General features: G+C 37.6%; 1 protein-coding gene across 2 annotated transcripts in view; it reads right to left on the bottom strand.

Moving 5' to 3' along the window:
- Positions 1 to 27,995, bottom strand: part of lpp (LIM domain containing preferred translocation partner in lipoma) — a 223,833-nt gene that overhangs the window by 137,544 nt on the left and 58,294 nt on the right. For both annotated transcript variants that reach the window (XM_051896418.1, XM_051896419.1), the window contains exon 3: positions 14,588 to 14,799. In XM_051896418.1, coding sequence (XP_051752378.1) covers positions 14,588 to 14,780 — 193 coding nt within the window. In that variant the 5' untranslated portion in view covers positions 14,781 to 14,799. The remainder of the gene's footprint in view (positions 1 to 14,587; positions 14,800 to 27,995) is intronic.

The following is a 27,995-nucleotide window of genomic DNA, read 5'->3' as shown; positions in this document are numbered from 1 at the left end:
GTATATGATGAAGTCTAGTTTGTGTTTTCTAGTTTTGAGAATTTTGAATAAAACCTATTTGAGTATTTTTCCTTCGTCATGCTATTTAACCAGCGTAACGTGACAGAATCATATCGACAGAAATTTTAATATTGGTGCATCTTTAGTCCAAAACAATAAAAACAAATTAGGGTAAGATGGCATGTGCTCTCAAGTAAATAGACTTTTTTTTCATTCAGGTAATTGTTGTTCAAATATTTAGGACAATGTCAACGAGCTAAGATGCACATTCAAAACAGTCCGATAATACCCTAAAAATTTTGATAGCTTTTATGCCAAATTGTTTATCATGCAAATTGTATATGTAAAGTTTCCAAGTGGCCACCCAAATATTTGGTAGTTTAATCCTCTTAAATCAAAAGAGACAATGAAGTTACGAGAGATAAAATGGCAGTCATGTGTCTGGATTACACTTCTCAAAATGAGTTTTTGGATTACAGGCCTACTGCAATCTAACCTAAAGCTCTATGTGATTTTAATATGAAGTACTCATATTTAACTTTAGTGAAAACATTTGACACATTAATACTGAGCGAAAAAAAAAAAAAAAAAAGAAAACGCACAAACACAAACCTTCCATATTTCATTAAGAAACTACTATTTTAACCCAGATGTTTTCTTGGACCCTTCAACAGCATACATTATTCACTGATATGATAATACTTGCACAACACAGCTCAGAGAGCATTACCCAAATTCTTTTATCATCTTATGTGCTTATTCACAAGTACCCTCTCTACTAAACAATGTTTTCCATTTGTAATAAACATATGTTTTCCGGAAAACATAAACAGTTATTTTTGACACAAAAGTTTGTTTTGCAGTGTGTTTGACTTTTCAAAGACCAGATTATCATGATTGGGTCTTGTACAAAAGATAATGCAAAGCATTACAACTTACTAAACCAGAGTAGGGCTCCTAAAGACTGCTTAAGTTCAGCTCCTTTCATTCAACATTAACATTAACATTTAAAAAAAAAAAAAAAAAAAAAAATTTAAGAAATGCCAGTTTTTTTCCCTCTCCAAATTTGATGTGTGTATATTATATATATATATATATATATATATATATATATACACACACACACACATCAATCAGGCATAACATTATGACCACTGACAGGTGAAGCGAATAACACTGATTATCCCTTCATCACGGCACCTGTTAGTGGGTGGGATATATTAGGCAGCAAGTGAACATTATTTCCTTAAAGTTGATGTGTTAGAAGTGGAGTTGTCAAAAGTACCGACTTCGTTACCCGTGCGTTGATCGTAGCCAATCACAGACATATCCAATGAGCACGTGAACACAATGGCCAATCAGAGGTGTTTACGAATCCGGTCAACAGCGCTCAAAGTGTCACATTTTAAAATTTTAGTACCGATTGGTACCGGAGTCGGTACTTTTGACAACTCTACTTAGAAGCAGGAAAAATTGGCAAACGAAAGGATTTGAGCGAGTTTGACAAGGGCCAAATTGTGATGGCTAGGCGACTGGATCAGAGCATCTCCAAAACTGCAGCTCTTGTAAGATGTTCCCGGTCTGCAGTGGTCAGTATCTATCAAAAGTGGTTCAAGGAAGGAACAGTGGTGAACAGGGTCATGGTCAGCCAAGGCTTATTGATGCACGTGGGAAGCGAAGGCTGGCCCGTGTGGTTCGATCCAACAGACGAGCTACTGTAGCTTAAATTGCTCAAGAAGTTAAAGCTAGTTCTGATAAAAAGGTGTCTGAATACACAGTGCATCACAGTTTGTTGCGTATAGGGCTGCATAGCCGCAGACCAGTCAGGGTGCCCATGCTGATCCCTGTCCACCGCCGAAAGCACCAACAGTGGGCATGTGAGCATCAGAACTGGACCACGGAGAAATGGAAGAAGGTGGCCTGGTCTGATGAATCACGTTTTCTTTTACATCACGTGGATGGCCGGGTCCGTGTACGTCGCTTACCTGGGGGACGCATGGCACCAGGAAGCACTATGGGAAGAAGGCAAGCTGGCGGAGGCAGTGTGATGCTTTGGACAATGTTCTGCTGGGAAACCCTGGGTCCTGCCATCCATGTGGATGTTACTTTGACATGTACCACCTACTTAAGCATTGTTGCAGACCATGTATACCCTTTCATGGAAATGGTTCCCTGGTGACTGTGGCCTCTTTCAGCAGGATAATGCGCCCTTCCACAAAGCAAATATGGTTCAGGAATGGTTTTAGGAGCACAACAACGAGTTTGAGGTGTTGACTTGGCCTCCAAATTCCCCAGATCTCAATCCAATCGAGCATCTGTGGGATGTGCTGAACAAACAATTCTGATCCATGGAGGCCCCACCTCGCATCATACATGGTGCCAGAAACCACAGCACACCTTCAGGGATCTAGTGGAGTCGACCCTCGACAGGTCAGGGCTGTTTTGGTAGCAAAAGTGGGACCAACACAATATTAGGAAGGGGGTCATAATGTTATGCCTGATTGGTGAAAGTCAATGGTCACCAAAGCTCTTTAGTTACCAACATTCTTCAAAATATCATCTTTTGTGTTAAACATGTAACAGAATTTTCATTTTTGAGTGAAGTGCCACTTGTACACATGTGAATTGTACACATGTGGTGAAATGTAATGATGTAAAGAACAGCAGACACAGCGGGTCACAGGTAAATGTCAGGCTCCGCGGCATGTGCTGATCACTGCAGCCCACAGCCACCGTAAAGTTCTACATTATGGGTGTCTAGGACTTTGAGAGTCTTATGTTTTACTTATAATATGTTTTTGATAGATTTAGTTAGAACACACTTTGCACAGCAGAACATTTCAGCCAAAAAAGTTAAAGAGGAACCTGTGAGGGTTACAGAAAAGTTGTAGACTGGCTAACCCAAATGGAAAAAAATTAATTTATTATAGTACATATTAGGTGGAGAGACAAATGTGTAAGATTTCATTTGACAATTTTCCTTTACAATTAAAAATATGCCACATTTTATTGCCATTTCTGTGGCCAGTGTAACCTATTTATTGGTAGTGGGAAGGGGAGAAGCGAACTGACACTTGCCAATGCCATTCACCCTGTCAGGTGGTCCCAAGTGTTGCTAAAAACAGAGTCTGAAAAAATAAAGCTGACAGACCTTTTCTCTGCATTGCACAGATGTTATTTTTCTTATAGCACAGCGAACTCACTTGTACAGAAATTAGATACAGTACATGTGTGTGTGCTGGAAGTTGAGTGTGCAAGTATATGTATTTTTGAGGTTGTGCATCAAGTGTTGAGCAACTAATGGCTTCCCCAGAATAAGTAAATAAGATGTTGAGGTCACTGATTTCACACTAGTAAAACTGCAATCGAAAAAACACTTTGTTCTTTTAATACAGAAGAAAATACACAAGCTTGTCACTAAAAAGCAACACGGTCTGGAAACTATGTAAAGCAGGTGTTTACACGCCCTTCATTCTTTTGTTTGGTTTTGCTTTCTTGAACAACTGAGTGAACAAGTTCCTGTTTTTACTGACTATCCGCTGTGAATTACACATGCAGGTGTTTAACTGTTGAGCGCTGAGTTGACTAACTTTAAACTAATGTACATAACAGGCAATTTTGAGGTTTGTCACTTCATAGGGTGCCATGGTCATGTAGAAAACAAGAACATAATACTGGATAAAGATATGGGTATCTGCTAATAGATGCCCACTGATAAAAATAGGACATTAAAGATAAGTCATAAACTGGCTTGTTGCCACTTTTTGATAGAGACAATAGAGAGGGGACAAGCTACACGAGCACCACAGATTAATGTGTTTGGGACACAGACTGTTAGGCCACAGCTCCAACAAAACAAGTATCATTTCCAATTATTTATTTATTTATTTATTTATTTATTTATTTATTTTTGGCCACGATAGACGCCTGCTTTCAAACGCTCCCGTGTGTATCTGTGTAAATGCTTGAAGAGCATCATTGATGTCTATTTACAACATGTTTTTGAAGTGCTGATCACTGTAGCCAATCACAGACATATATGTTGAGCGCGGCCAATCAGAGGTGTTTACAAATCCGCTCAACAGCGCTCAAAGCGATTTTGATTAAATATAAGGCAATAATCACATCTAATTAGGGCTGCACGATTTATCTCAATTTTATCGCACGCGATTTGGCAAAGGCTGTGATTATTTAATGCACAGCTTGTCAGAGCTGTATGGCTCTGTGATCAGTAGTAAATGCTTCTCCATCTGAAAGCCAGAGGGCGCTCTCGCGCAGAAACTGCAAATATGCCGAAGTAGAATGCGCATCATTCCAAGAAAATCCCATACTGGCCCTGTCCCAAATGGCACCCTAAACACTCACGGCCTTCCTACGAGTCCGCACTTTTGTGACGCAACGTCGCTTTGACTGTCGGGAAGAAGTCTGCCGCGGAGCTCGCACCAGTGCGGGCTCAGCAAAAGTGCGCATCGAGGGCGCATATCGGCCGCAAAGGGGGCACTCGCGAGCACCCTTCTGAAGCCTAAAATTGACAAATGGGAAACCCTACAGTCTGCTGGACTTAACGGACACGCACACGTGGCAGCCATTGTAAGTCCACAAGACCGAAAGTGCGTAGAAGTGTGCTATTTGGGCCACTATCGCCAAAGCCACTGGAAGGCAAGCCTGCAACCTTTAGCCAAAAAAGCATAACGGCTAATGCTAACGCTCCGCCTCTGGCGGTACGCAGGGAAGGAGACCAGAGGCTGTTTTTTGAATGGATGTCAATGGATGAAAGACTTCACTATGCTGATTAAACAGCTTTTGTGGGGAAATAGCTAATCATTTAATTAATAAGCATGACAATAAACAATACTTTCGTTGGGAACTATATGTAGATTTTAGCTTGATAAAAATGTATTTTTTTAAGAGAAGGCAGACTAGGGAATGTTGTGTGAGATTGGAGTAAAAACATGTTATTAAATGTTGTCTTTTGTTGGACAAGATGTTAATAAATGCTTCTCATGTCTGGAAAGATGTTTGACGTGTTGCTTTTTCAAATGCACATTATAAGCGATTCAAACTCGCAGTGCTTTCAGATGGATTAGCATTTGGAGCCATAGTTCACTGAAAAGCCACGCATAAAAAAAAAAATAATCGCAGCTTTGCGATTTCATAAATCGCACTAAGCCAAATCGTTTAAGCGCGATTTCAAAGTTTTTTTTCCTAATCGTCCGATTAATCGTGCAGCCCTACATCTAATTATTAATTTATTATTATATTTATTATTTATTAATGCATTAGTCTGCAGTCTGCTCAAACAAATAACACACAAACATGTTCACGTGTCTTTAATGAACATATGCTGTCTTAAACAAGAATGTTATTTGCTTATTTTTATGACTTTTTTTTTAAAGGATTTGGTCAAATTTTATGACCAATTTATGCAGAAATCCAGGTAAATCCAAAGAGTTTTCATACCTTATGCAGCTGCACACAGACACACACACACACACACAGGTTTTTCCACATTTCCCATCAGATTAGTTTAATGTGAACATCAGCGTCAAAAACCTCATTAGCCCTGTACAAACTCTCACTTTGACAAGACACCTTTACAATGATTCCCTATTACTATTTGCTTTATCTACTATGATGTTCTTTACTTAATATAAAGTACCCTTGCTCAGATAATTGACACGTTCACTTATCTCCATTAATAAAAAGTCAATTAGCTTGCCAAGGAATTGGGCTTATCCGCTGTAATAGAGGCCTAATGAACTGCCCTCAAATCAAGGCCTCAACTCGTCCTATCTTCCTGCACATTTTCTCACACAATAGCACATGGGCAGATACAGGGCCTAAAACAGCTTTTATGTTCTGTATCTGCCTTTCAACCTTCAATTAGAAATGTTCCAGACAGAAGCTCAGAATAAGTCAAGAGGTTAGTCAGACATGAAGTCATAGCACTGAATACAACAGACGGCGGCGAACAGTGATAACAGGCAGACTTCAAATATGTGTGTCGTCTGACCACTCTTTAACATCGCATGTAGCCGATACTAAATGATAAAACGGAATGAATAAATCTGTAGAGGCATACTAATTCTATATTGGCAACAGTCAAGTGTCTGGAGAAACACTTTTATTCAGGTATAAGGCTGCATTGGCCATTTTCTGACTGAATAAATAACACAATCAGCTTTGAACAGGCCCTTGAACAGAATATAGCATAAAAACAATTCCAAAATATCATAATCCACCCAAACAAATATGTACTCAATGTCAAAAGGTAAACAACTGAGGTACACCGACCAACTGTCTGTTGTTTAAACTAATCCATAAGAAACATGTCCTGAAGTAATACCTGACAAACAAATAATAATAATAATAATAATAATAATAAAAACATGTTTGTCACTGTCTGTCTTGATCAGCCATGGCTATATTTCATTGGTTTGTTTTTATGTTACTTAGCCTTGACTTCACATTGTCATAAGCAGCTGCAAGCTGGCGGTAATACACAGAAGCATAAAGGAGATATTACACAACGCATCCACTTCCTGTGGCAAATATTGGATAATATAAGTCTGATACTGTTTTTCAAGCACCTTGTTTAGATAGAGACACCCTAAAATTTGCAGAAGTGTGAACCGCAAAGCCCACGAGAGTCCTTCTAGCGTGACACAGACCTGTGCACAAACTCTTCCTTTGTGCTCTCTGAGCTCTGTGTAACTGTAAGATTAATGAAAGTTAAGAAAAAAGATTATTTCAATGAACTAGTGCAGAATTAAAGGAACATCAGCAAAAATTGGGCTAAAATGTGGTGTAATTGGAATGAAATATTGCCTACAACCTAGCTCATTAATTATTGTTTCATATTATTAGTAAAAGAACTGATTCTGTAATTCTTAAACTACATCAAAAGGCACAGATAGTGGATAGCAAAAGATAGAAATAGTGAAATTACATTTGAAAGTTGCAAAATACAAAAAATACCAATGTTCCCCAGCCCTTTATGGACATATTCTTACATATGTAGCGATGTTTTTGCTTCTTAACTGCAGTCCTCTCTCCTTTAAGTTTTACTCATAGATATAATCTTTAAAATACACCACATAAAGAATGCAAATTACTTTAATTTTTGTTAACTGTCCCTTGTGAGTCTGGTTTATAAATAAATTACCCGTAAAGAGAGACTTTCTCCATCATTTACAGAGAAACAGGTGGTACATTAGGGGACTTTTGTGTGTGAGAGAGAGATGCTTGTGCTGTGGCTGCGATTAGTTTCAATCAGCTTAGAAGTTTCCAATCAGTTTTTAAGAATCATACAGAACATAATGGAGCATTTGCAATGTCAATCTGATTTTTTTTTTTTAATCCAGTTATAATGTCTATAATTGATGTTTATATATATTATAATGTGTTAACTTTGACAGCCCTACATCAAGAAGATTGATTGTTGAAGTAAACTTTCAAAACGACAAAAATGTGTTAATTCGGCACATTGGTTGATGGTATTGGAGCATGTTTCTCTTTGTTCACTCTGGTTTTGTAAAATTAAAATGGCACAAAGTAAGCTCAGATAACTGTCTTGCATAAAGCTGCCTGTTTGACTGGGACAGACGTGTGAGAACTCCCTCCAATAATCTCACCATCGCTTTTCATCTGAAACAAAGGCAGGTCTCTGTCGCTCTCATACCATCAAAGAGGAGAAGGGTTACAGCATAAAATAAGCCCTCAAGGTCCTCTATCTTTCTTATTTTCCTGTGAAATATTTAAAAATAGAATAACTTAATTAATACAATTTTCACCATAGAGATTAAGTTAAAGTCACATTTCTAATCAGAAAGCTTTTTAGGGTCCAGAAAGCCCACACTGTAACCATGGAAACCCTATCTGACAGAGCTGCTATCAGCCAATTAATGTAAGAAAAGAGCACTTTTATTGCAGAAACAAATTCCCAATAATACCCTTTAAAAAAATTAACAAATTGCTAAAGGGCATGCCGTTAGCTAAGACTTTATGTCCATAGAATACAAAAATGCCCGTCTGGGTAGACACTGCAAAGAAATCAAAGTAACACTTTTGAGCATTTATGTGGTTTCACTCATATTTACGTAATACCCAAGAGCCATGTGTCTGTAATCAGTAATCAATAACTCATGCAACTCTGCACGTATGCTTGTAAATATGAGCTTCATGGCTTGTTGGGTTTATTTTTCTGGCTGGCTGCAACTTTTTAAACTTTATATAACAAAATATTGATAGAAAACATCTAGGTACTCTAAGGATTTCACATACTTTTGACAAACCTTTTATATTTAGGTTTCACATTTTCACAACTTCCTCACTACAAACAAAAAAAAACAAAAAGTACGTAGTGTTAACATAGAAATCTGGTGCAATTGCAATATGTTTTTTCAATTGTAATATGTTTTTTTGTTGTTGTTTTTTTTTTTTTTTTTTGAGCTATAACAACTCTGAGTGAAATTACGTTCAACCAACAAGCTACAGTGAGTTAGAGGAACTTAATAATTTGTAGCATAAGCAAAAAAATTTAAGTTGATTATTCAAAAAAATTAAGGCGCTCCAACTACTTGAGCTGTAACCCTGGAACCAATTAATTTTATCTATTTCAGTTAAAATCCAGAGCTATCATAGCACATGCTTAAATATAACTTGTTTAGCATGTATATTTAATGAACAAGTAAAATAATATTTGTCTCATTAGCAGAGTCGCTGCTTATGGAGTCAATGTAGTGTTTAACTTCATATTCTTCAGTACAATGGTAACCACAAAAACAACATTACAGAAACTCTTTTAAATGTCAAACATAACAGCATTAAACACTATCGCCTGTTTCACACATACTCAATTTGCACCGCGTATGCGGTGCGTGTTGCAGTACGTATGCAATGCAGGAGCAGCACGCGCTATTGTGCTTTCACATATGCCACGTTTGCAGTGCGCAACTGATCCGTGGCTGTATAACACAAACACAAAATGTACTTATTTTTATTTCAAATCCAAAAGTTGTTACTTGTCAGCATTGCGATTCTCTTTGTACAAAGGCTGTACTCTTTCATAGATGTCACGTTTAAATGCACTACATTTAAATAAAGTTTTTTTCAATCCATAAAGTAATAGGCCTACTTTAGATTTATATATTACATTGCTCATGCAAGTGGTAAAACATTTAACATAGGCTATGTTAAAATCACAAACACTTTAAATTAAAACTTACAATAGACAAAAACAGCCGACTCTCATCTTTTCTTTTGCTTTTAAATCTTCATTCATTAAATCCTGTGGGTCATAAATAACTTTGTTTTTCCACCTCCACAAAGAGACGAGTGCTATCCATTATGTCGCCTTGTTTATCTATATGCGAGATAAGGTGTCATTTTCCTTGGGTTACCTTTGGCAAAAAGCCATGTGTTTACTTTGAAACAAAGTAGACTTTAAATTATATGCATTTATGGTGAAATTATTAAATTTTCATGTCAATCCATGTTTATTTAAATGCGAACAATGCACTGTTGCTTTAATTCAGAGCGGTGCAGCACAGCAAAAATAGACTCTGTGCGGATACGATCGCTGCACTGCTGCAGACGCACCGCAACTGGAACGCAATGCCAGACCGCATCCGCATCCATGTGCGGCATGTTACAGCTGTGACGCGGCTACCGAAGCTGATCCATGGCCACTCTAGTCAATGCTTGTGTTTACACCAGCTGCGCCGCGGCACGTTCAGAAGCGGCCCAGAAGCGGCTCGCTGTGCCATTTCGCTAAAGATAGGCGCCTCGCCTATTTTTGACGGACGCCACTTTGAAGCCACGCAGTAAATACAAAATAAAAATCCCAAATCCTGTCAATTTCAAAATAAACACGCCGTGCAGACTCATGTGGGATAGCAAAAACACAACTAAAAAACAGAATTAAACTGGACAAAACAAACAGTTAACTTACCCATGTCAAAACACACAAAAAAAAAAAACTTGAGAAAGACAATGTAGGACAGGCAAATCACATGGTCTCGCAAATCCTGTCGCTTCGCTCCTAAAATGCTCCTGGTGTGAGATGGGACCGCCTAGAGGACAGTATAATACCTTGCCAGAGCTGTGACGCGCTGTGGCTACCGGAGCTGATCCGTGGCCACTCTAGTCAATGCGTGTGTTTACACCAGCTGCGCCGCGACATGTTTCAGAAGCGGCTTGCCGCGCCGCTTCGCTAAAGATACCGTGCGTTCACAACAAGCTCCGGCGAGAGCGGCGCTGCGCGTCTTGGACGGTGAGAGCGTCGAGTAGAGTTGAAGTCAGGTCAACTTTATAGTAATAAGCTATGACGCACTTCAGCGTCAACCAATCGGAATGTAGAGGTCCTCGCTTGAGAGGATTCCGATTGGTTGCCACAACTTGCATTTACTTTGACCCTCCCGCCGGCGGCGGTTTGAATGCACAGTACAGTGTTGTTGGCAGGGCAGCCAAGGCAAATTTTTATGCTCTCGATGGCGGCGGTGTGAACGCACAGATAGGCACCTCGGCTATTTTTGACGGACGCTGCGTCGAAGCCACGCAGTAAATACAAAATAAAAGTCCAAAATCCTGTCAATTTCAAAATAAACACCCCGTGAAGACTCATGTGGGATAGCAAAAACACAACTAAAAAACAGAATTAAATTGGACAAAACAAATATTTAACTTACCCATGTCAAAACACACAAAAAAAAAAAAAAACTCGAGAAAGACAATGTAGGACAGGCAAATCATGTGGTCTCGCGAATCCTGTCGCTTCGCTCCTAAAATGCTCCTGGTGTGAGATGGCACCGCCTAGAGGACGGAATAATAACTTGCAAGAGCCGTGACGCACCGCAGACGTGTGCAGTGTAAACAAGGTTTAACATGGGCACAGAAAAAAATACGCTCCGCATACGCACTGCAGATGGATTATGTGTGAAACGGGCATAACAGGTCTTTTCTTTGACTACATAAACAAACAAATAAAATACTTAATTTCAACATTTATTCTCCTTATCTAATCCTATGCAAAGCATGTTGGGAGCTAGAAATCCACTGCTTAATTTACGAAATTATCAAGAAAATTTAATAAACTTAATTTTTTGAAACATCAATTAACGCAGAAATTTGAGTTTAAATTACACACAAGTTGTGGTAACAGGTCCCCTGAAATACTTGTTAGAGATACATCCCTAATGGTAATACAAATACAGTAATAATTCGGTACCATATAACTAATTAACTTTTTATGTAAGGGACAATAACAATAACTAGAAATGACATTCAAACAAACTCATACATCATAATCAGAGTCTCTTTTCCAGGAACATCATCAGAGACAGGGACAATGAGAGGAACATTAACAGTCTGAGCAGCAGGGCATAAGAAAGATGACAGGGGGAGGGAGCTGGCACAGCAGAGGGACACATACTTGGCACCTGCCACCCATCAGGGGCTGAATAGTGACACTGGGGCCATGTTGCTCTAATGGAATGTGTCACCCAAGACCTCCAGTGAATGTGAACATCACATGCTACCGAACACTTGGACTTAAGCCAACAATGAGTCCCATAAACATGCACGTCTCCAACATAGACCTTCTCACATATAGTACAGAGTCCTGATTAGACCTCGTGTGAGACGATTACACATGAACAACTCGCACACATTCACCACCAACAGACTCATTGATAAAGTACTAATGTAAATGATCATAGCTTGGCTTGGTGATATTGGTCATTAATTCTGAACCAAACAAACAGAGGACTTTTCACACACAAGTATTTCGACACCTACAAAAAGTATGAAATTCATTGCTTTTCACCAGGTGGTCTCAAGGTTATTATAGTAGATCAGTTAAATTCCCATAGGTGTGCTAACAGAATAACCACAGGTGTAATCCATCACATCAGCTAAAGACATATTACAAAAAGGCTGACAACCAAATGTCCAAAATACTTTGTGTCCTTATTTTGAACAATATATATATTTTCTTATCATAAAATAAACCAAAAAAAGTGTTCTTGTATGGAATAAAAATGTAAATGGACAAATCACTTTTCAAATTGACAAATGAATAAACATTTAAAACAGTTTATGTTTAAAAGTGCAATGAAATATTACAATAAAAGAATAAATTAATAAATAATATTTCAAACGGACAATTAAATAGACGGACATATTTAAAGCTGAATTTAATTAATGCTAGTTAAATGTAACAATAAAATAATAATTTTTTAATTCAACTTTTAAATTGCCAATTGCTTTTTTTTTAATTTGCCAATCAACTTTAAAAAAAAATGTCAATGGTCAGTCGACCGGTTCTACAGGAGCCAATCAACTCTCAGCTGAATTTTAGGACACTGCCTTTTGACACACAATATGCTTGTGCCATATTTCTTTAAAATAAACTTGGTTTAATATTTTGTTAAAAATAAAATGCAAAGACATTCATATATTTTGAATTTTGGATTACATTTTGGGAGCCAATTTATAACAATTAGTCAATATAATTTGTTGCTCTGATATATATATATATATACACATACAGGGTGCGATTTGTGAAAAAAACAGAGGGGGGATGTTTTGAAAAGTTTTTTTTTTTTTTTAAATAAATCACTAACCACAGTGGAGCTATATACAAATTTTTGGCAGCTGCCTGTTACAGAAACATTTTTACAATAAATATTCTGATTTAACCTTGAGTTTTGAAGCATTAGACATTAGATAGCTTCGATATTTGCACCACTATTTACAATGACACTAATATTTCTTAATTTCTAATAGGAATGCAAAATCATGCAAAATCAATCAGTAGTTATTGATTTTTTTTAATGCGCACATTTGGAGATATACACGTTTACCTCATATTTCATTAGATAAAATAGAACCAGGGCCGTACACAGGGTTTCATAATTACCGAGGTCACAAAATGTAGTTTACTAGTCTAGGGGGGTACGGAGGCATGCTTCCCCAAAAATTTTTTGATTTCCTTGGTGTAGACATGTGCATTTTAAGACGTTTTAAGGCCAACAAATTGGATAACAATTGCTTTGAAACAATGTCAACAAATAGCCTATGCATGCACAGTTTTGAGGCAGCTTTAATCGCATGTTTGGTAATTTCATGACTTAATTTACAACAGAAGAACGACAGTGCATGCTTGTAGTTTCATTTGCGCTTTATTTAAGCTATAATAAAGTAATGTGCAGCGTGCGCCGCCGCATTTGCACGTGCAATTCTTGAGTGCGCGCCGCGAGCACAGTATAACGGCTGTTTGGACAGTCATGTTCAATTTTTTGAGTTCTACTGACATAGCCTGACATCTCGTCTGACCGCAGTTCACTGTTGTTCAAGTAAAGCTCCCTCGTCCTCACCTATCCTTTCCGCGCTCGTTTGACTTGTGCCTGGCGCTGAGGCGAAGTTGGAATGCGCGTCTGAAAAGTGTCCCGTTTGTTGTGGTCGTAAAGAGACAGTTCTATATAAACACGTTTTATTTGCCGATGTTTTAAACAATATTTTTATTTTTGGTATTTTATATGCTCTGTTGGTGGTTTGTGGAGTAGCATCACCCGGGGGTAATATTATTTATCCCCACCGGGGATAAAAATAATTCAGCAGAGGCAGGGATACATAGACCAGAAGGGGGGAAATCCCCCCCATCCCCCCCTACAAATCGCACCCTGTATATATATATATATATTATATATATATATAGGTCAAACCAAAATGTATTTAGACACCTTAAACATTTCATTAATACAGTTTATTTACTATAGTTTAAAAAAAATGGTATTAAAATATGACAAGATCTCACAGTTAAACTGTCAGAAAAAAATAATCTTAATTATGTCAGATAACACTTAAGCAAAACACGGTCAGGTCAAAGTGTTTTTGGTTCCAAATTTGCATACATTTTACTGGTAGTCCACTGTATGGAAAAATTTTGGGAATTGAATGTGTCACAGTTTACTCTATTTTGCTATCCTTACTTACATAAATGAACTATAGTGTCCTGCACCCACTAGTAAAAGTAATTTTTGGTTTGACTGTGTATATATTACATATATAGTATATATATAATATATATATACCACATATATATAAATACCACAGAGCCAACAGTCTAACTTTAATGTATATGTGTGTGTGTTTTCCAGATGTCTTTTTCAAAGTGCTAAGATAGACCCCGCATATAAATGGCTACCAGTGGTGGACTTTCATGGTCAGATGGTCACCTGTCCTCCAAAATAAAATGTCATTGGCAAGACGACAGCTTCAAAGAACCAGACAAGACTTTTTAGTATGATGCAAGACAGACCAAGAGTCCTTGCGTCCTGAAGTCCGGGTACAGTAACATCCTTGGATATTTCAAGCGAGTTTTGCATTTTGAGTTTTCAGGTAAAAGCCACATTTTGGTCTGTATAATTCAATTTGCTGCACCGTTTCTCTTTTTTATTATGGTTTCCCAGTTCTGATCCTCCAGTGGAAAAACACATTTTGCAAACCCGTACATGCGTTCTGACCATGGTCATATGCAAATATGTTCAAATGCTAATAATTAAAAAGTCAAGGCTGTAAATCTTACCAGATCCCTCGTGTGTTCCCTCCCCAGGTTGTTTATAGGGGTTGAACTTGGGCTTAGGAGCCACAACAGGAGCAAACTTCTTAGGAGCCTGTTGCTGGGAAACAGAAATGCTGGTGGTACCCATAGGTAAGCTGGTCTCCATTCGTGCACTCACATGACCTTGCTGGTCACCATCATTATGGCCACCCCACATGTTTCTGGAGTCAAGAAATCTAAAAAAAAAAAAAAAAAAAAAAAAAAAAAAAACAAGACCACATTATTATATTGCACTGAGATGAACAGGTCCCATAGCACCCAGAATGCCCACAATGTGTGAGGAATTGTTGCAGTGTATGAATTCCAGTGTTGCATTCCTTCTCTAAAAATATAGTTGCTTTTATGCATAATATAGATATGGGTGGATGAACCAATGTGGTTATTTTCATCAGGGACCAAATTCCCGTCCCTAGAGCTCTGTGTGTTTCTCTCCCTCTCTTAGTTCTTAGCTGTGGACTTAGCAAAGGAAACTGTTCATTTCAAACACCAGGCATGGAAGAACTAGAAAAAGTTCAGAGTGCTGTCAAATCTGATTATTACATCAGAAAATCTGATTGTGCCTCATGATTCTATGAGTTCACCCAAAATGATGCTAATCATGTTAGGACAAATAATGTTCAAATGCATATTTCCAAATTAAACTTGAAACCAGATCAGTGTGTTTTCATTCAGACCAGTTTTGTGAACTGTATCCTATGATTTATAAAAAGATTGAGCTCAGAGAAATGATTTGTTGATGAAACAACTCTCATAAACATGCCAAGGAGAGTTAATAAAGTTTCAGTTAAACCTGTTCACACAAAGCTGTTGTATTACTATGTTCAAGTCATGACAGAAAGATTGTATTTACAAGTTGAGCGCACATGTGCCACCTCAAAGTCACAATTATGAGTGGGAACAACTGGATTATACAAAATATGATAGTATTGTACAATTAAGATACAACATGTAACTATTAAAGGGATAGTTCACCCAAAAATTTCGTCAACCTGTATAAATTTCTTTGTTCTGCTGTACACAAAGGAAAATATTTGAAAGAATGTTTGTAACCTAGCTGATCTGCTTCAATCTGATCTGCTACAAACATTCTTCCAAATATCTTCCTTTGTGTACAGCAGAACAAAGAAATTTATACAGAATTCATACAGGTTTGGAACAACTTGAGGGTGAGTAAATGATGACAGAATTTTAATTTTGGGGTGAACTATCCCTTTAAGTTTACTTTGGCTTCATAAACTGATTTTTTAAAAAAGCAATGTGTTTTATTTGTTTATCATTTTGTAGAAGTAGAGTTAAAACAAAACCAACTCGAGAACAGTGATTTATACGCACTTGACATAAGTATAACCTTTTTTTAACCTCCCAACTTCCCAAAAGGATATGATTGAACCATAAGGACCACATTTATGACACTTATTGGTTTATCCTTCACTTCCATTAGCTATATTGTCAAGAGTGGCCAGGGCATTCCTCAAAAATTTTGATCAGCGTGGATAAATAAAATTACCGAATGTTAATTTTTGGGTGAACTTTCCCTTTAAGAAAGTGAATTGTTTCAGATATAATTAAGTTAGGACTTGGCATCCTCCAAAACCAAAGATAGTGCTAATCATTCCTCAAGTTCTCTGGGACGTGCCAAGGTATCAAATAAGAGATCGTAATTTGATATAATCCCTTACTTCACTCACAGCACTCACACTTCCATAGTTAGAAGCAAATAATCGCCATGTTGCTAACTCGTCTCAATTTAAATAAAAACATAATACGTCAACTGAGCGTGATGTGATGAAGAACTGGGGATGTACTAGTTGTGTCGAAGCTTAGACAGCTGTCAGAGAACATGACAGCAGTTCAGCTTTCACTGACATGGTGAAAGCTGTAGTAACAGCAACATTAACAACTTGACATTATTGATGACTTCTAATGCATTTATTGACAACTTCAGGGGCATGTGAGCTAACTGCTGCATCACAGCTCTAGCCAACTTATTAAAATAACTTATTTACTTTTAAACTTTTATCTGTGTTCAACTTGTATCTGAGACAGACATATTTACATAGCTTCTGTTTGGGCATTTAGCTCCAGGGCCGCTGCTGTCTATTTTGACTCTTAAAATTGCACCAACTTAATAACACGTACTTCTACTTCCCTACTTGGCTTATTTGTGTTATTTCCAAACGTAGGAGATTATTCTGATTCAAAGGATTCTTCATAGTAAAAGTTACTGTATAGGTTTAATATGGATTTTTATGTGCCACATGAGACTGGCAATGATAAATCGTCCAATAAATAAAATTGTTGAAAATACAGCGGGATTTGACAGAGGTGCAAATGACTGGATCTGTGCCATGCAAGGATTAAAATAGCTCTGGTCATTACATAGTTCAATTTTAGCCTGTAATGCCAACTGCAGAGTGTAGCGTAATGAGATAACTAGCGGGTTGAGGTAAACTGTGGTTCTTATGACGTTATATGCGTTGTGACTGGCTGTCTTGATATCAAAATCCTCATGATCTTCAAGCTGGATTTCCTTGAATGAGCCCCCGGGGGTCCAATAAATAAAATAAAGCATTTCTTAAAGACATACATCTTTTCGAGTACTGTTTAAAAGTACTAATAAACATTCAATATAACAATAAAACCGTCAAAGCTAATAAGCATCTAGTTAAAAGTGAGAATTGTTCCCCATACTAAAGTGTTACCAAATGTTTTATTACTTTTTACTTGGTTACACCACATGACATATTTAGAGTCATCTTGAAAATGGCAAAAACAATATGACTAACAAATATAAAAAGCACATTTCTAAGAACTTACGACATGTGTTTTCAAATAGATTAATTTTCCTTTTCTTTATCGTGTACACTCTTTTTTGTCAATGACCCATAAACAGGGTATACAAATCTCTCAATATCGTCAACATCCAATTGTACACTAAATAATGGCACAACTATGGTACTTGTTTTTAAGTAGATAATCCAGAAAGAAAGAGAAAGACAAAAAGAAAAGAGGAAAAAGAATCTCTCACTTGCTGAAGTCTCTAATAGCTGTTGTTTTACCATCGCAACCGTTCTGAAATCGAATGAAACACTATTTGAACTATTTCAACACAGCATCTTTCTTTTTTTTCCCCTGCTATTGGTCTTTTTTGTGGGTGCCATTGTTGTTTTTGTAGCTGTAGCTATGTACGCTGTTTGGCTGCTTCTGACTGATGCAGACTTTACGTTTTCCCTCAAGAGACGAGCCAAAAGAGCCCACGCACAATCGTGTTCTAATATCGTCTAGCCACACCACACGGCACAAACTTCTTTACCGAGCTTCCCCATTGATCCTCCTGCATCAGAGCTCTCCATTTCCTATCATTCTGCTCACACACACACACCTATCAAGTGCCATAAAAGGGAACAGCGCAATGACAGGGGACATTATCACACAGTAATGGTTCTAACACACCTGAACTCTCTGGCAAAGGTTGAAAAAGATGGATTCACAGCAGACACTATGGGACAGAGGAATCTATACAGCACATTTCCTCACAAACACTCAAGGTGTGTCATACTTCCTGACCTGTGCTGCAGACTCTATTATAATGCCTGGAGAGTGTGTGTGAGAAGAATAAAGCACAGCTTAACCTTAACCCTGACCTCTTCAGTGAAAAGGAAAACCGTGAGCAGGGGGGATCAATGTGGATCAAAGAGACTATAGTCTGATGAAGACACAGGATGTCAGTGAGAACAGATACAAAGGGACCTTCTTTTACACCATGTTTTGCAAATGTGATTTTTCTGGAACTGGTAACATGCTGTTATCCTGACACAAACAAACTTATTTTTGATTTGTTTGAGATGTATTCAATATATTCATTTCTTAGCTTAGGGGAACTGTACAAAGCACCAAAATTACCATGGAACTACCATATTGCTTTTACAAAGTATTTGTACAATGGGATCCAGAAGTCGGAAACCACTAGTAAAACTACTTATATTTTCCATAGGTTTTTCAAATTAAATAGACTGTTCAAAAGTTTGGGGTTAGTAAGATTCATCAAGAATGCATTAAATTGATCAAACGCCTTTACATTGATACAGAAAAACATCTATTTTAAATCAATGCTGTACTTTTTATTCATCAAAGAATCCTAAAAAATATATCACGGTTTCCACAAAAATATTAAGCAACGCAAATGCTTTAAACATTGATAATAATATGTTTCTTGAGCAGCAAATAAACATATTAGACTGATTTCTGAAGGATCATATGACTGAAACTGGAGTAATTATGCTGAAATTCAGCTGTAAGAATAATTTACACTTACTAAAATATATTAAAATAGGAAAGTTATTTTAAATTGTAATATTTTTCATCAAATAAATGCAGAATTGTTGAGCATGTGGGCTTTTATAAACCTCAAAGTTTTGAATAGTAAAGTGTATATTTTTTCATTAAAAATAAAATTATTAGCATGTTTTTTGTTGTTTTCTTTTTAAATTTTCAGAATTTATTTTGGCAATATCATCATACATGAATATATTAATGATTCAGCACCTTAGTATATTAAAGTACCCAGGTATTATAATTTGATACCATCACTGCACCCCGGTACTATCGCTGTACTTTTTTGTAAGGGTGGTATTTGTAACCATCTGGTCTTGGGTAAAAGATAAATTTACTGTTAAAATGGTCATTTGTCCTAAGAGGTACATACTGGAGATTTAAAGGATCCGCTCACTGACTAATCAAATAGCTAAGTCCATGTGTTGATAGATATAAGCTTACTGCCACCTTTCCACTGCCAGTCTTCACAGTAACAAATATTTAACAGGCCTATGAGAATGTGTGTGTGTGTGTGTGTGTGTGTGTGTGTGTGTGTGTGTGTGTGTGTGTGTGTGTGTGTGTGTGTTTTTGTGATTTATGAGGACACAAATTTGTATAATGACATGGGTATTACGCTGATATTACGACTGGTATTACAACATTTCATGAGTCCTCCTATATAAAATAGCTTTAAAAACATACTAAACAATTTTATTAAAAATGTAAAAATGCAGACAGTTTTCTGTGATGGGTAGGTTTAGGAGTAGGGCTAGTGTAGGGGGACAGAATGTACAGTTTGTACAGTATAAAAACCATTATGCCTATGGAATGTCCTCACTAAGATAGCAAAACAAACCCGTGTGTGTGTGTGTGTGTGTGTGTGTGTGTGTGTGTGTGTGTGCATGTGTGTGTGTGCATGTCAAAAGAATCTGAATACAATGTGATTTGCAAGGGCTTAAGGGTGATCAGAACATGGAAGCAACACAGGATGACATTTCAGGTAGAACACAGATCTCATTTTATCTTCTCCATCTCCTGGTGCTATTATTTCCATGGAAGCCATCTTAATGGCCTGTGACAATTTGTCAGCCTTTGCTGTGTTGTCAAGCAATGACATGGCAGGTCATGTGTTGCAACAGACACTGATCTGTGCAGACCCTGATCTGAAGGTTCAAGTGACATGTAAACAACGCCGCAAACATTTGAGAATAAACAAGATACCACACTGCACTCTGACATGACAAGAAGTCGCACACAGACACTTTCTGTATCTCAAGAGGACAGATGATGGAATGAGGACTCATAGACATTTGCACAGGGAAAAAAAAAAAAAAAAACTGTTAATCAGTGAATGTATCATGTTTTAAGGATGTTTCAATATATTTACTGGAAAACATATAATATAATTAAATATTAATTAATATTAAAAAGTTTTGTGCAATGTGTAAATGTTCCATTTAGGTAAAGTTTTTGTGGCAGATGAAAACAAGAAGAGTGTTAAGCCCAAAGTACAGTGTGCATGAACTAAATTTTGTCATCAGCATAGTGTATGCGCATAGTCTGATTTTTCTCTTTAAACAAGAACTTATCTGTTAGTGAGTCGGTTCAAGTGCTAAATTTAAAAAAAAAAAAGTTTAAAGGGCTATATGTAGAATTCAGAAACCCTTGTTATTAGCGACACCAGTGGCCATTAAGTGAACTGCAGTCAGCAACTTATTGCTTGTGCTCCCACTCGTGCACACATACAAGAAATTGAACATGATTCAAGACCCCGATATACTCACAGCGAAGATCTTTTTCATTCTTCGCTTTGAAGTAAAAAGAAGTTGGAAATACCTTTGCAGCGATATACTGTTAACGAACATCCAGACACCGTCCATGCTACTGAGAGCAATGTATGAATATGAATATGTAAATATATGCTGCATGTTTTCCTCAAATATTAATATAAACACACAAGAAAGCAGCGGTTAAGGAAGCATCTGTTCATAGCGATGTGGATATATTTGCACCAGCTCTGCAATTCAACAGCATCATGTTGACAGATACGGTAATTAATACTGCACAGTTATTATGATAGTTTGATTTTAAAGACTATACAGATCTGGCTATGTATGTTAGAATATAGTTTGAATTAACCCCTTATCTCTTATGATGGATGGATGGATGGATGGATGGGGCTCTTGAATGTGATTGACAAATGGGTGGATGGATGGAGGGATGAGGTGTTGAATTGGGATGGATGAGTTGTTTGAAATCCAACACCTCATCCCTCAATGGGATGGATGGATGGATGGATGTGACTGAGGTATTTAAAAGAGATGGATGGATGGATGGATGGATGTGACTGAGGTGTTTAAATGAGATGGATGGATGGATGGATGGATGGATGAGGCTTTTGAATGTGATTGACAAATGTGTGGACGGATGGAGGGATGAGGTGTTGGATTGGGATGGATGGGTTGTTTGAAATCCAACACCTCATCCCTCGATGGGATGGATGGATGGATGGATGTGACTGAGGTGTTTAAATGAGATGGATGGATGGATGTGACTGAGGTGTTTAAATGAGATGTATGGATGGATGGATGGATGGATGAGGCTTCTGAATGTGATTGACAAATGGGTGGATGGATGGAGGGATGAGGTGTTGGATTGGGATGGGTGAGTTGTTTGAAATCCAACACCTCATCCCTCGATGGGATGGATGGATGGATGGATGGATGGATGGAAATTTTGAAAGAGATGGAGGATGGATGAGGTGTTTGAATGGGGTGTTGGATTAGAACGGATGGAGGACTGATGGACTGAATGTATTAAAAAACAATAATAAAGCTCTATGTGTCACTGATCATCTATCTCGGAACCGGATTCTGACCAACAGTCATCATATGAAACCACAAACATTCTCATAACAGAAGCCATCTAAGGTCAGAGAAGGGCTACTGATGTTTCTTATCTCTGTAGATTGAGTAAATACAGCAGGGACGGCAAGGGAAAGTAGGAGCGAGATGCAGGGTTGAATTAGCACTCATATGCACCGTGACACAATACACAGAGAGCTCAGCTACACGAATAACAGCTTTAAAAATTAAAGGTCCCCATCTGTGCTCAGGACCCCGGCCGAGCACACTTAGCTCTCTGCTTTGCACAGCTGGTTGAATGGTTGAGCGGGCTAATGCAACATTACACAGACGAGGGATCGCCTCATCCCTACACTGCTCTGTTTGGAAACATGGCCTTGTTAAGGGTTCAAGTGGGCATTACGGATCTGAAAATGTTTCGTGAGCGTGTGGGGTAAATATTTGAGAGTACCACTAGGCTGACACCGTGCCACGTGTTGACATATTAATAAAAGCAAACGACCGCTTTGGAGCACTTCCGAGTGCTGAAAGTTTAATAGTATAAGTGGATGGCAGAGTTTAAACTGGTCTGCACAGCAAAAGTCCAGCTTTCTCTTAATCCACGATATCATCTCAGCCAGAGCTGAAGAAGATTTTCACGTGTTCAACTCCCATTTTCATTTAACTAAAAAACACATACATTAAAGGTACAATTAATAAGATTTTGTTTGAGTTTAGTTGGCTCTTATTTGTCCCAACTCCCACACTGTAAAAAATGACCGTGATTTTAACGGTAAAAGGCTGTAAAAATGCTACAGTGAAAAACAGTTCATTGGTTTACAGAAAGTTTCTGTACTATACGGTGAATAACTGTAATAGATCTAATGGTACATTTAATGTTATTTTTCGGTAAAATACAGTTAAATTTACAGTTTTTGGAAGTGAAAAATAACAAGTCACAGTGAAAAACCGTAAATTGACATTCCCACAATTCCCTGCGTGACACTTCACATTTGATGTTTTCATTAAAATAACTCTGTTTCTTCTTAGTTTTTCTTAGATTTTTCTAATCAGTTATGTACATTAGGGTTTTATGTTACATCTAATTTTTATTGCATTTTTAAAATTTCATGTGTGTTACCATGGTGGTGTTTAGTGTTTGTGTGAATGACACTGTGCGCACCTTCTATATATTAGTATTATCCTTCTCAGCTTGTGAAAAAGCGGCTTGTGATGAGCTTTGATTCATTATGTGACTCTCATCACCACTGTGTTTGGGGTTTGTCAGTGTATTACAAAGGTACAAAACAGATATTAGTACTTCATTAGGTTGGTAAATTAACATTATATCAGTTAATGAAATTTTTTACCGTAAATTTAACAGATTTTTTTTTTTAAGTTGCTACCGTATTTTTTACAGTAAAGTTCTGGCAACCACAGCTGCCGATTTTTTTTTTTTTTTTTTTTTTTTTTTTTACAGTGCAACAGTACTAATGGTTTTTAACTTTACTAACACCTACTGGCCTGGATGAAGTTTACTTACTAACATCACACTAAATCTGTTTATTTTTTTATTATTTTGTTCATTTTCATCTGTTTTTCTCATATTACTGGCTGAAAGCAGTATGTAAAATAAAAAACTGGGTCAACTACATGATGCAGCTGGTCATGTGATTTCAACATGATGCTGCCCATGAAGTGGTGACCCACTCCATGTAGATCAAAACAATTTTTTCTAGAAGGCTGATACACCTGGACTCTTCATCTCATGTGCGTACACATTATTTCAATCATATTCTCAAAAGTTGTTAAAGGGGGGGGGTATAATGCTATTTCATGTATTCTGACGTATTTACACTGTTAAAGAGTTGGATTCTCATGCTAAACATGGTCAAAGTTTCAAAACACGAGCTGGATGTATGACGGAGTATTTCTGTGCCAAAAATACTCTTTCAAATCCTCATAAACTTCGCAGTCTTTTTTTCGAGTATGGGGCTGTGTGACGTCAGATAGGTCGGAATTCCTTGTACGGGCACTTTTCCTGAAAGAGTGTGCGCACACACGTCGACCAGAGCGAGAGAGCAAGAGCACACCCATCAACGCGCGTTCGGCTTTACGGAAGTCGTCGGCAGCGCTGCACAGGTCACAGGACTTCACGAAATCAACAATGTCACCAAAGAAGTGTGTTTTTGGTTGTGAGGGAAAAATAACCTTGCTTCCCAAAAAACCCAGCATTATGTGGAGCTGAGAGTTTTGTGCTCACGCATTACATTGATGCGCTCTCGATATTTGTTACTAAAATAACCACAGAAACTGATAGTTGCAATCACTTTTCTATTGGTTAAAATGAATGGAGAATATCTCGTGTTTTTCCGTGGCTGCTCGAGCCCTCGGGATTGGCGCGTATGGTTTCATAAACAAGGCCCAGTTCTACACTGGATTTACAGATCGTTTGAAACTGAAAGATGGAACGGTCACAGCGATAATGATCCCGGTCATGTCTGTTTTGTTGGCAATAGGCGCCTAAGTGCATATAATGTAAACAACACAAACGTAGTGAATTCATAAATTCATTATTCATCATTCACTATACGCTATATCCATTATAGTGATTCAAAAGTTATCCAGGAATAATGCGATGGTGTATTCTGTGTGTTTAAATACATTTGTTTAGCTGACCATTGATAGCTTGCAGACGATCGCTACGCAAAAGCTGCACATGCTCGTCAATCTTTAGCTCCGCTCACACGGCACACCTCCAGGTGCTCGGCTGTTTTCGGAAAGACTCGGTACAGCGTATGTATCTTTTATAAATATGATAAAACTAAAGACTTTTTGGAGATATGAAGGATGCACTACTACTCTATAGGTACTCAAGTATAACATGATATTGGCAGAAACTGCGTGTGATACCCTCCCTTTAATTTCTCCATTTTTTTTTTTTTTAAATTAGCAAAAACAAATGCCTCTTTAAATACGATTACCTCAATATCCACTCAGGAAATTGTATTTGGAACAAAAATAAGAGAGAGTTATAAACATCGCTTTTTATTATTAATTATTTTTTGTAGCATCTCACCAGCTGCATGTATAGCGGTGATTTTCCTGAACACTGGCAGAAGCCAACACTGGTTGCAGAGAGAGTTATTAATATTTTATCAAGTTTACCTGACCTTTATCCCTCTAGCTAATCCCACAGAGACTAAAGTGAGAGAAAACACAACTAACACATAAGAACTTGCTCATTGGAGCCCAAAAGTTCAGTCAACTGGGATTGTTCTTGTCTTCACCATAGTTTTGTCACTGATGTTACTGCAGGTACTATCAAAAGCCGAACACATAGAAGACTTTGTTTATGCTCAATTATTCGTTATCTAAAGCCCCGCTATAGAAGATATCCAACAGCACCACTGTCTGATCTTCTAATCTCCAACACTGTCAATGGAACTGTGACAGGAAACAATTTAGGAACAAGATAAAACAGTGGGACTGGACCTGTTGGGCAGGCTTTTACTATTAATGAAGGACAACGGTTATCCATCAGTTGTAGTCACTGTTATCCCAGTTGATTTTCATGTACTGGAAACCTCAGTCTACTGTACATTTGCCTATTAGATCTGCTCTTCCGGCAATTCAGCATTTATTGCAGATAACAATCTCAAACTGTCTTCTTATATTATCTGACACGGGGGGAGGAGGAGCTCTGTCTGGCTGTCTACATTTAGAGAAGTGGTCGTATCATCACTCCAGAATGATGATATGCTAATTTAGCTAAAAATGGCCGCTTGCTTGTTAAAAAAACATAGTAAATCATTAAGGGTCGGCTGTTGGCATCTACATCTGCTAGAAATCATTTAGCTGGCGCAGGGTCAGTCGCACTGTAGGTCAGTCTCTCTACTGGCCACATCCCCTAGGCACATATCTCATACTCACAAAGAGCTAATTAGGCTAATAAGGAAGCCTAACAAAACCAGCACTAATCAAATGACAAGGCCACCACTGATTTGTTTTCCAAATTAGCCGAGTGTTTGAGAAAGCTCATGCCGTTTGATAGGCATTACAAATGGGATTAAAACAATGCATCACTAATATGGAGGAGATCTCAATTCCCCCTCCATCTGCAGCAGACACAGGAACGAGCACGTTCGCCAGGCAAATCAAGATGAAGGCAGACCCTCGCCATGTTTAGCATACTGCCTGCTGAGCACTTTTAAGCCATGTTGGCATTTGATCGTTTTGTGTGAGGACATCAAGAGATACGTTACCCCATGTTGATTTTTAAAGGTTGAGACCTCCAAACAGGCCTGAAGTATCGACTCTCTTCCATGTCTGCTTAAAAAATATGCATGCAATTCCCCTGATAACAAAACATGTTTATCAAACCCATAAAAATTTCACGTCTCCACAGCTTGTCAGAATGTTTCTCAAGTGCCTTTATGGATTCATGGTTTTTTGGGACTCTCCAATTCAGCTCCCCTGTGACAGGGATCCAGAGTTTCACAGTTTAAAACGGTAAATATAAATATCAGCGTTTTGATAGAGAGTGACAGCTCCATATTGGCAAAGGATGGAATCAAATGGATTTGGACAGCTTGCATAATAAGTGGGTTTTGATTTTGGAGACAGTCAATGGTGTGATAGAACATCTTAGGGATTCGTGTCTACCACCTTGTTAAAGATTGACACATGTCAGCGTCATTCACCTCGATAGACCCCAAGGCGATCTTCGACCCATAAACAAACACAAACAAATGAGGGAATGATCATTTGATAGATATAAACACGCATACATAGGTCATTGTAGGATAAGTGACACAACAGCATTAAGAGTGCATTAAAATATAATTCTAGCAAATATACAGAAAACGGCATTAGACAATTATTATTTTTTTCAAGCCTTGATGAGTCTTCCATTGATTTATGGGATGTCCCTTCCTGCTGAAACCTAACATTTTAATCATTAAGTTGTCACAAAAGATGTTTAAAAAAAAACAAAGTATTAAACAAAGAATTCAATCTCTTTGTTGAGAAATTACAATAATCAAATAAAGTTCAAATATTGGCACACATCTATGTAGAAACTGAGAGTGGAAGTTATTTTGAAAGAGGAATTTAAAGGTTATTTAGCACTATTTGAATACTGAAAGTCTACAGTTTAATCAAACCAACAGATAAATACTTTGTTTATCCAAGAATGTCCTGTGATTGTGAATAAAAGGTTGAAGGTGATGAAAAAATATCCAGTATCTTCAGCATATCCATTATTTGGATGTAGCTCACTCAGTACCACAGACTGGCACAAGAAAATTTCCACTAGATTTTTTTTTTACTTCTGTTTTTTTAGAAGACTTTAGAGCTCAGTGTGCAAAAATAATTCAATGTTATTAATATTGATTCTAAATTAATAATCAAGAAACCAGGGGTAAACAACCAAGCAGAACATAAATAAGGCACAATTTTCTCAAACAAACTTTATTAAATTAGAATATTTAATGCATTTGTCGCTCCTGTAAACATGTCCCTTGAAACCAAGTGTGGAATAAGTCTAATTCAATGGTGTTGGAAATGTTTAAGGGCGTGACACATCTGTATCAGCATCTGTCTGCCTAGTTTTTTTGCGGTGTGTTCCACACGTCGGCTCTAGTCGAGCTCACATTGGCAGGAGTTTGCACAATTCTGCATATTGAAGCAGCATCGGCCGAGAAAGAGATCTCTCTGATTGGCTGAATGAGTCAGTGAACAAGAATAAAAGCAAAAGTGATGAAAGTGAGCAAAGAAGTCAAGACGGCACGGACAGAAGGCAGTTCTAATTTTACCTAAACATTCTAATACATGTATATTTTCATAACAACATGAGCCACCTGGAATGAATAAAGTGATCAGTGTGACTGATATTCAAAATGGTAAGCAAGTGCCTCTTTTGTTTACGGTTTGTATATCTGCAGTTTCAGTTTCTTTTTTTGAATGACAAATATCGACTATTGATATCTGCTGATTGACCATTATTTCCTTACACGCAGGTGCAGAATGCATGTGCTAGTTGGCAGTTGCCTGTAGTCCATTTAGTGTGTTCAGGCGACAACACAGTCAGCTTTTATCGCCCCTAGTTCTTTGACGTCAGTTTTCATGTGTTAAAGTGTCTGATCTTTGTTTATGTGTTCACTTCAGCAAGTCTCTAAGAGCCAAATAAGCATCACTCTTTTAAACCAAATCAA

Source organism: Ctenopharyngodon idella, chromosome 6 (assembly GCF_019924925.1).
Source record: "Ctenopharyngodon idella isolate HZGC_01 chromosome 6, HZGC01, whole genome shotgun sequence".
Classification (NCBI taxonomy): Eukaryota; Metazoa; Chordata; class Actinopteri; order Cypriniformes; family Xenocyprididae; genus Ctenopharyngodon; species Ctenopharyngodon idella.
Note: the sequence above shows the minus strand (reverse complement) of the source record. Positions and strands in the feature narration are given on the sequence as shown.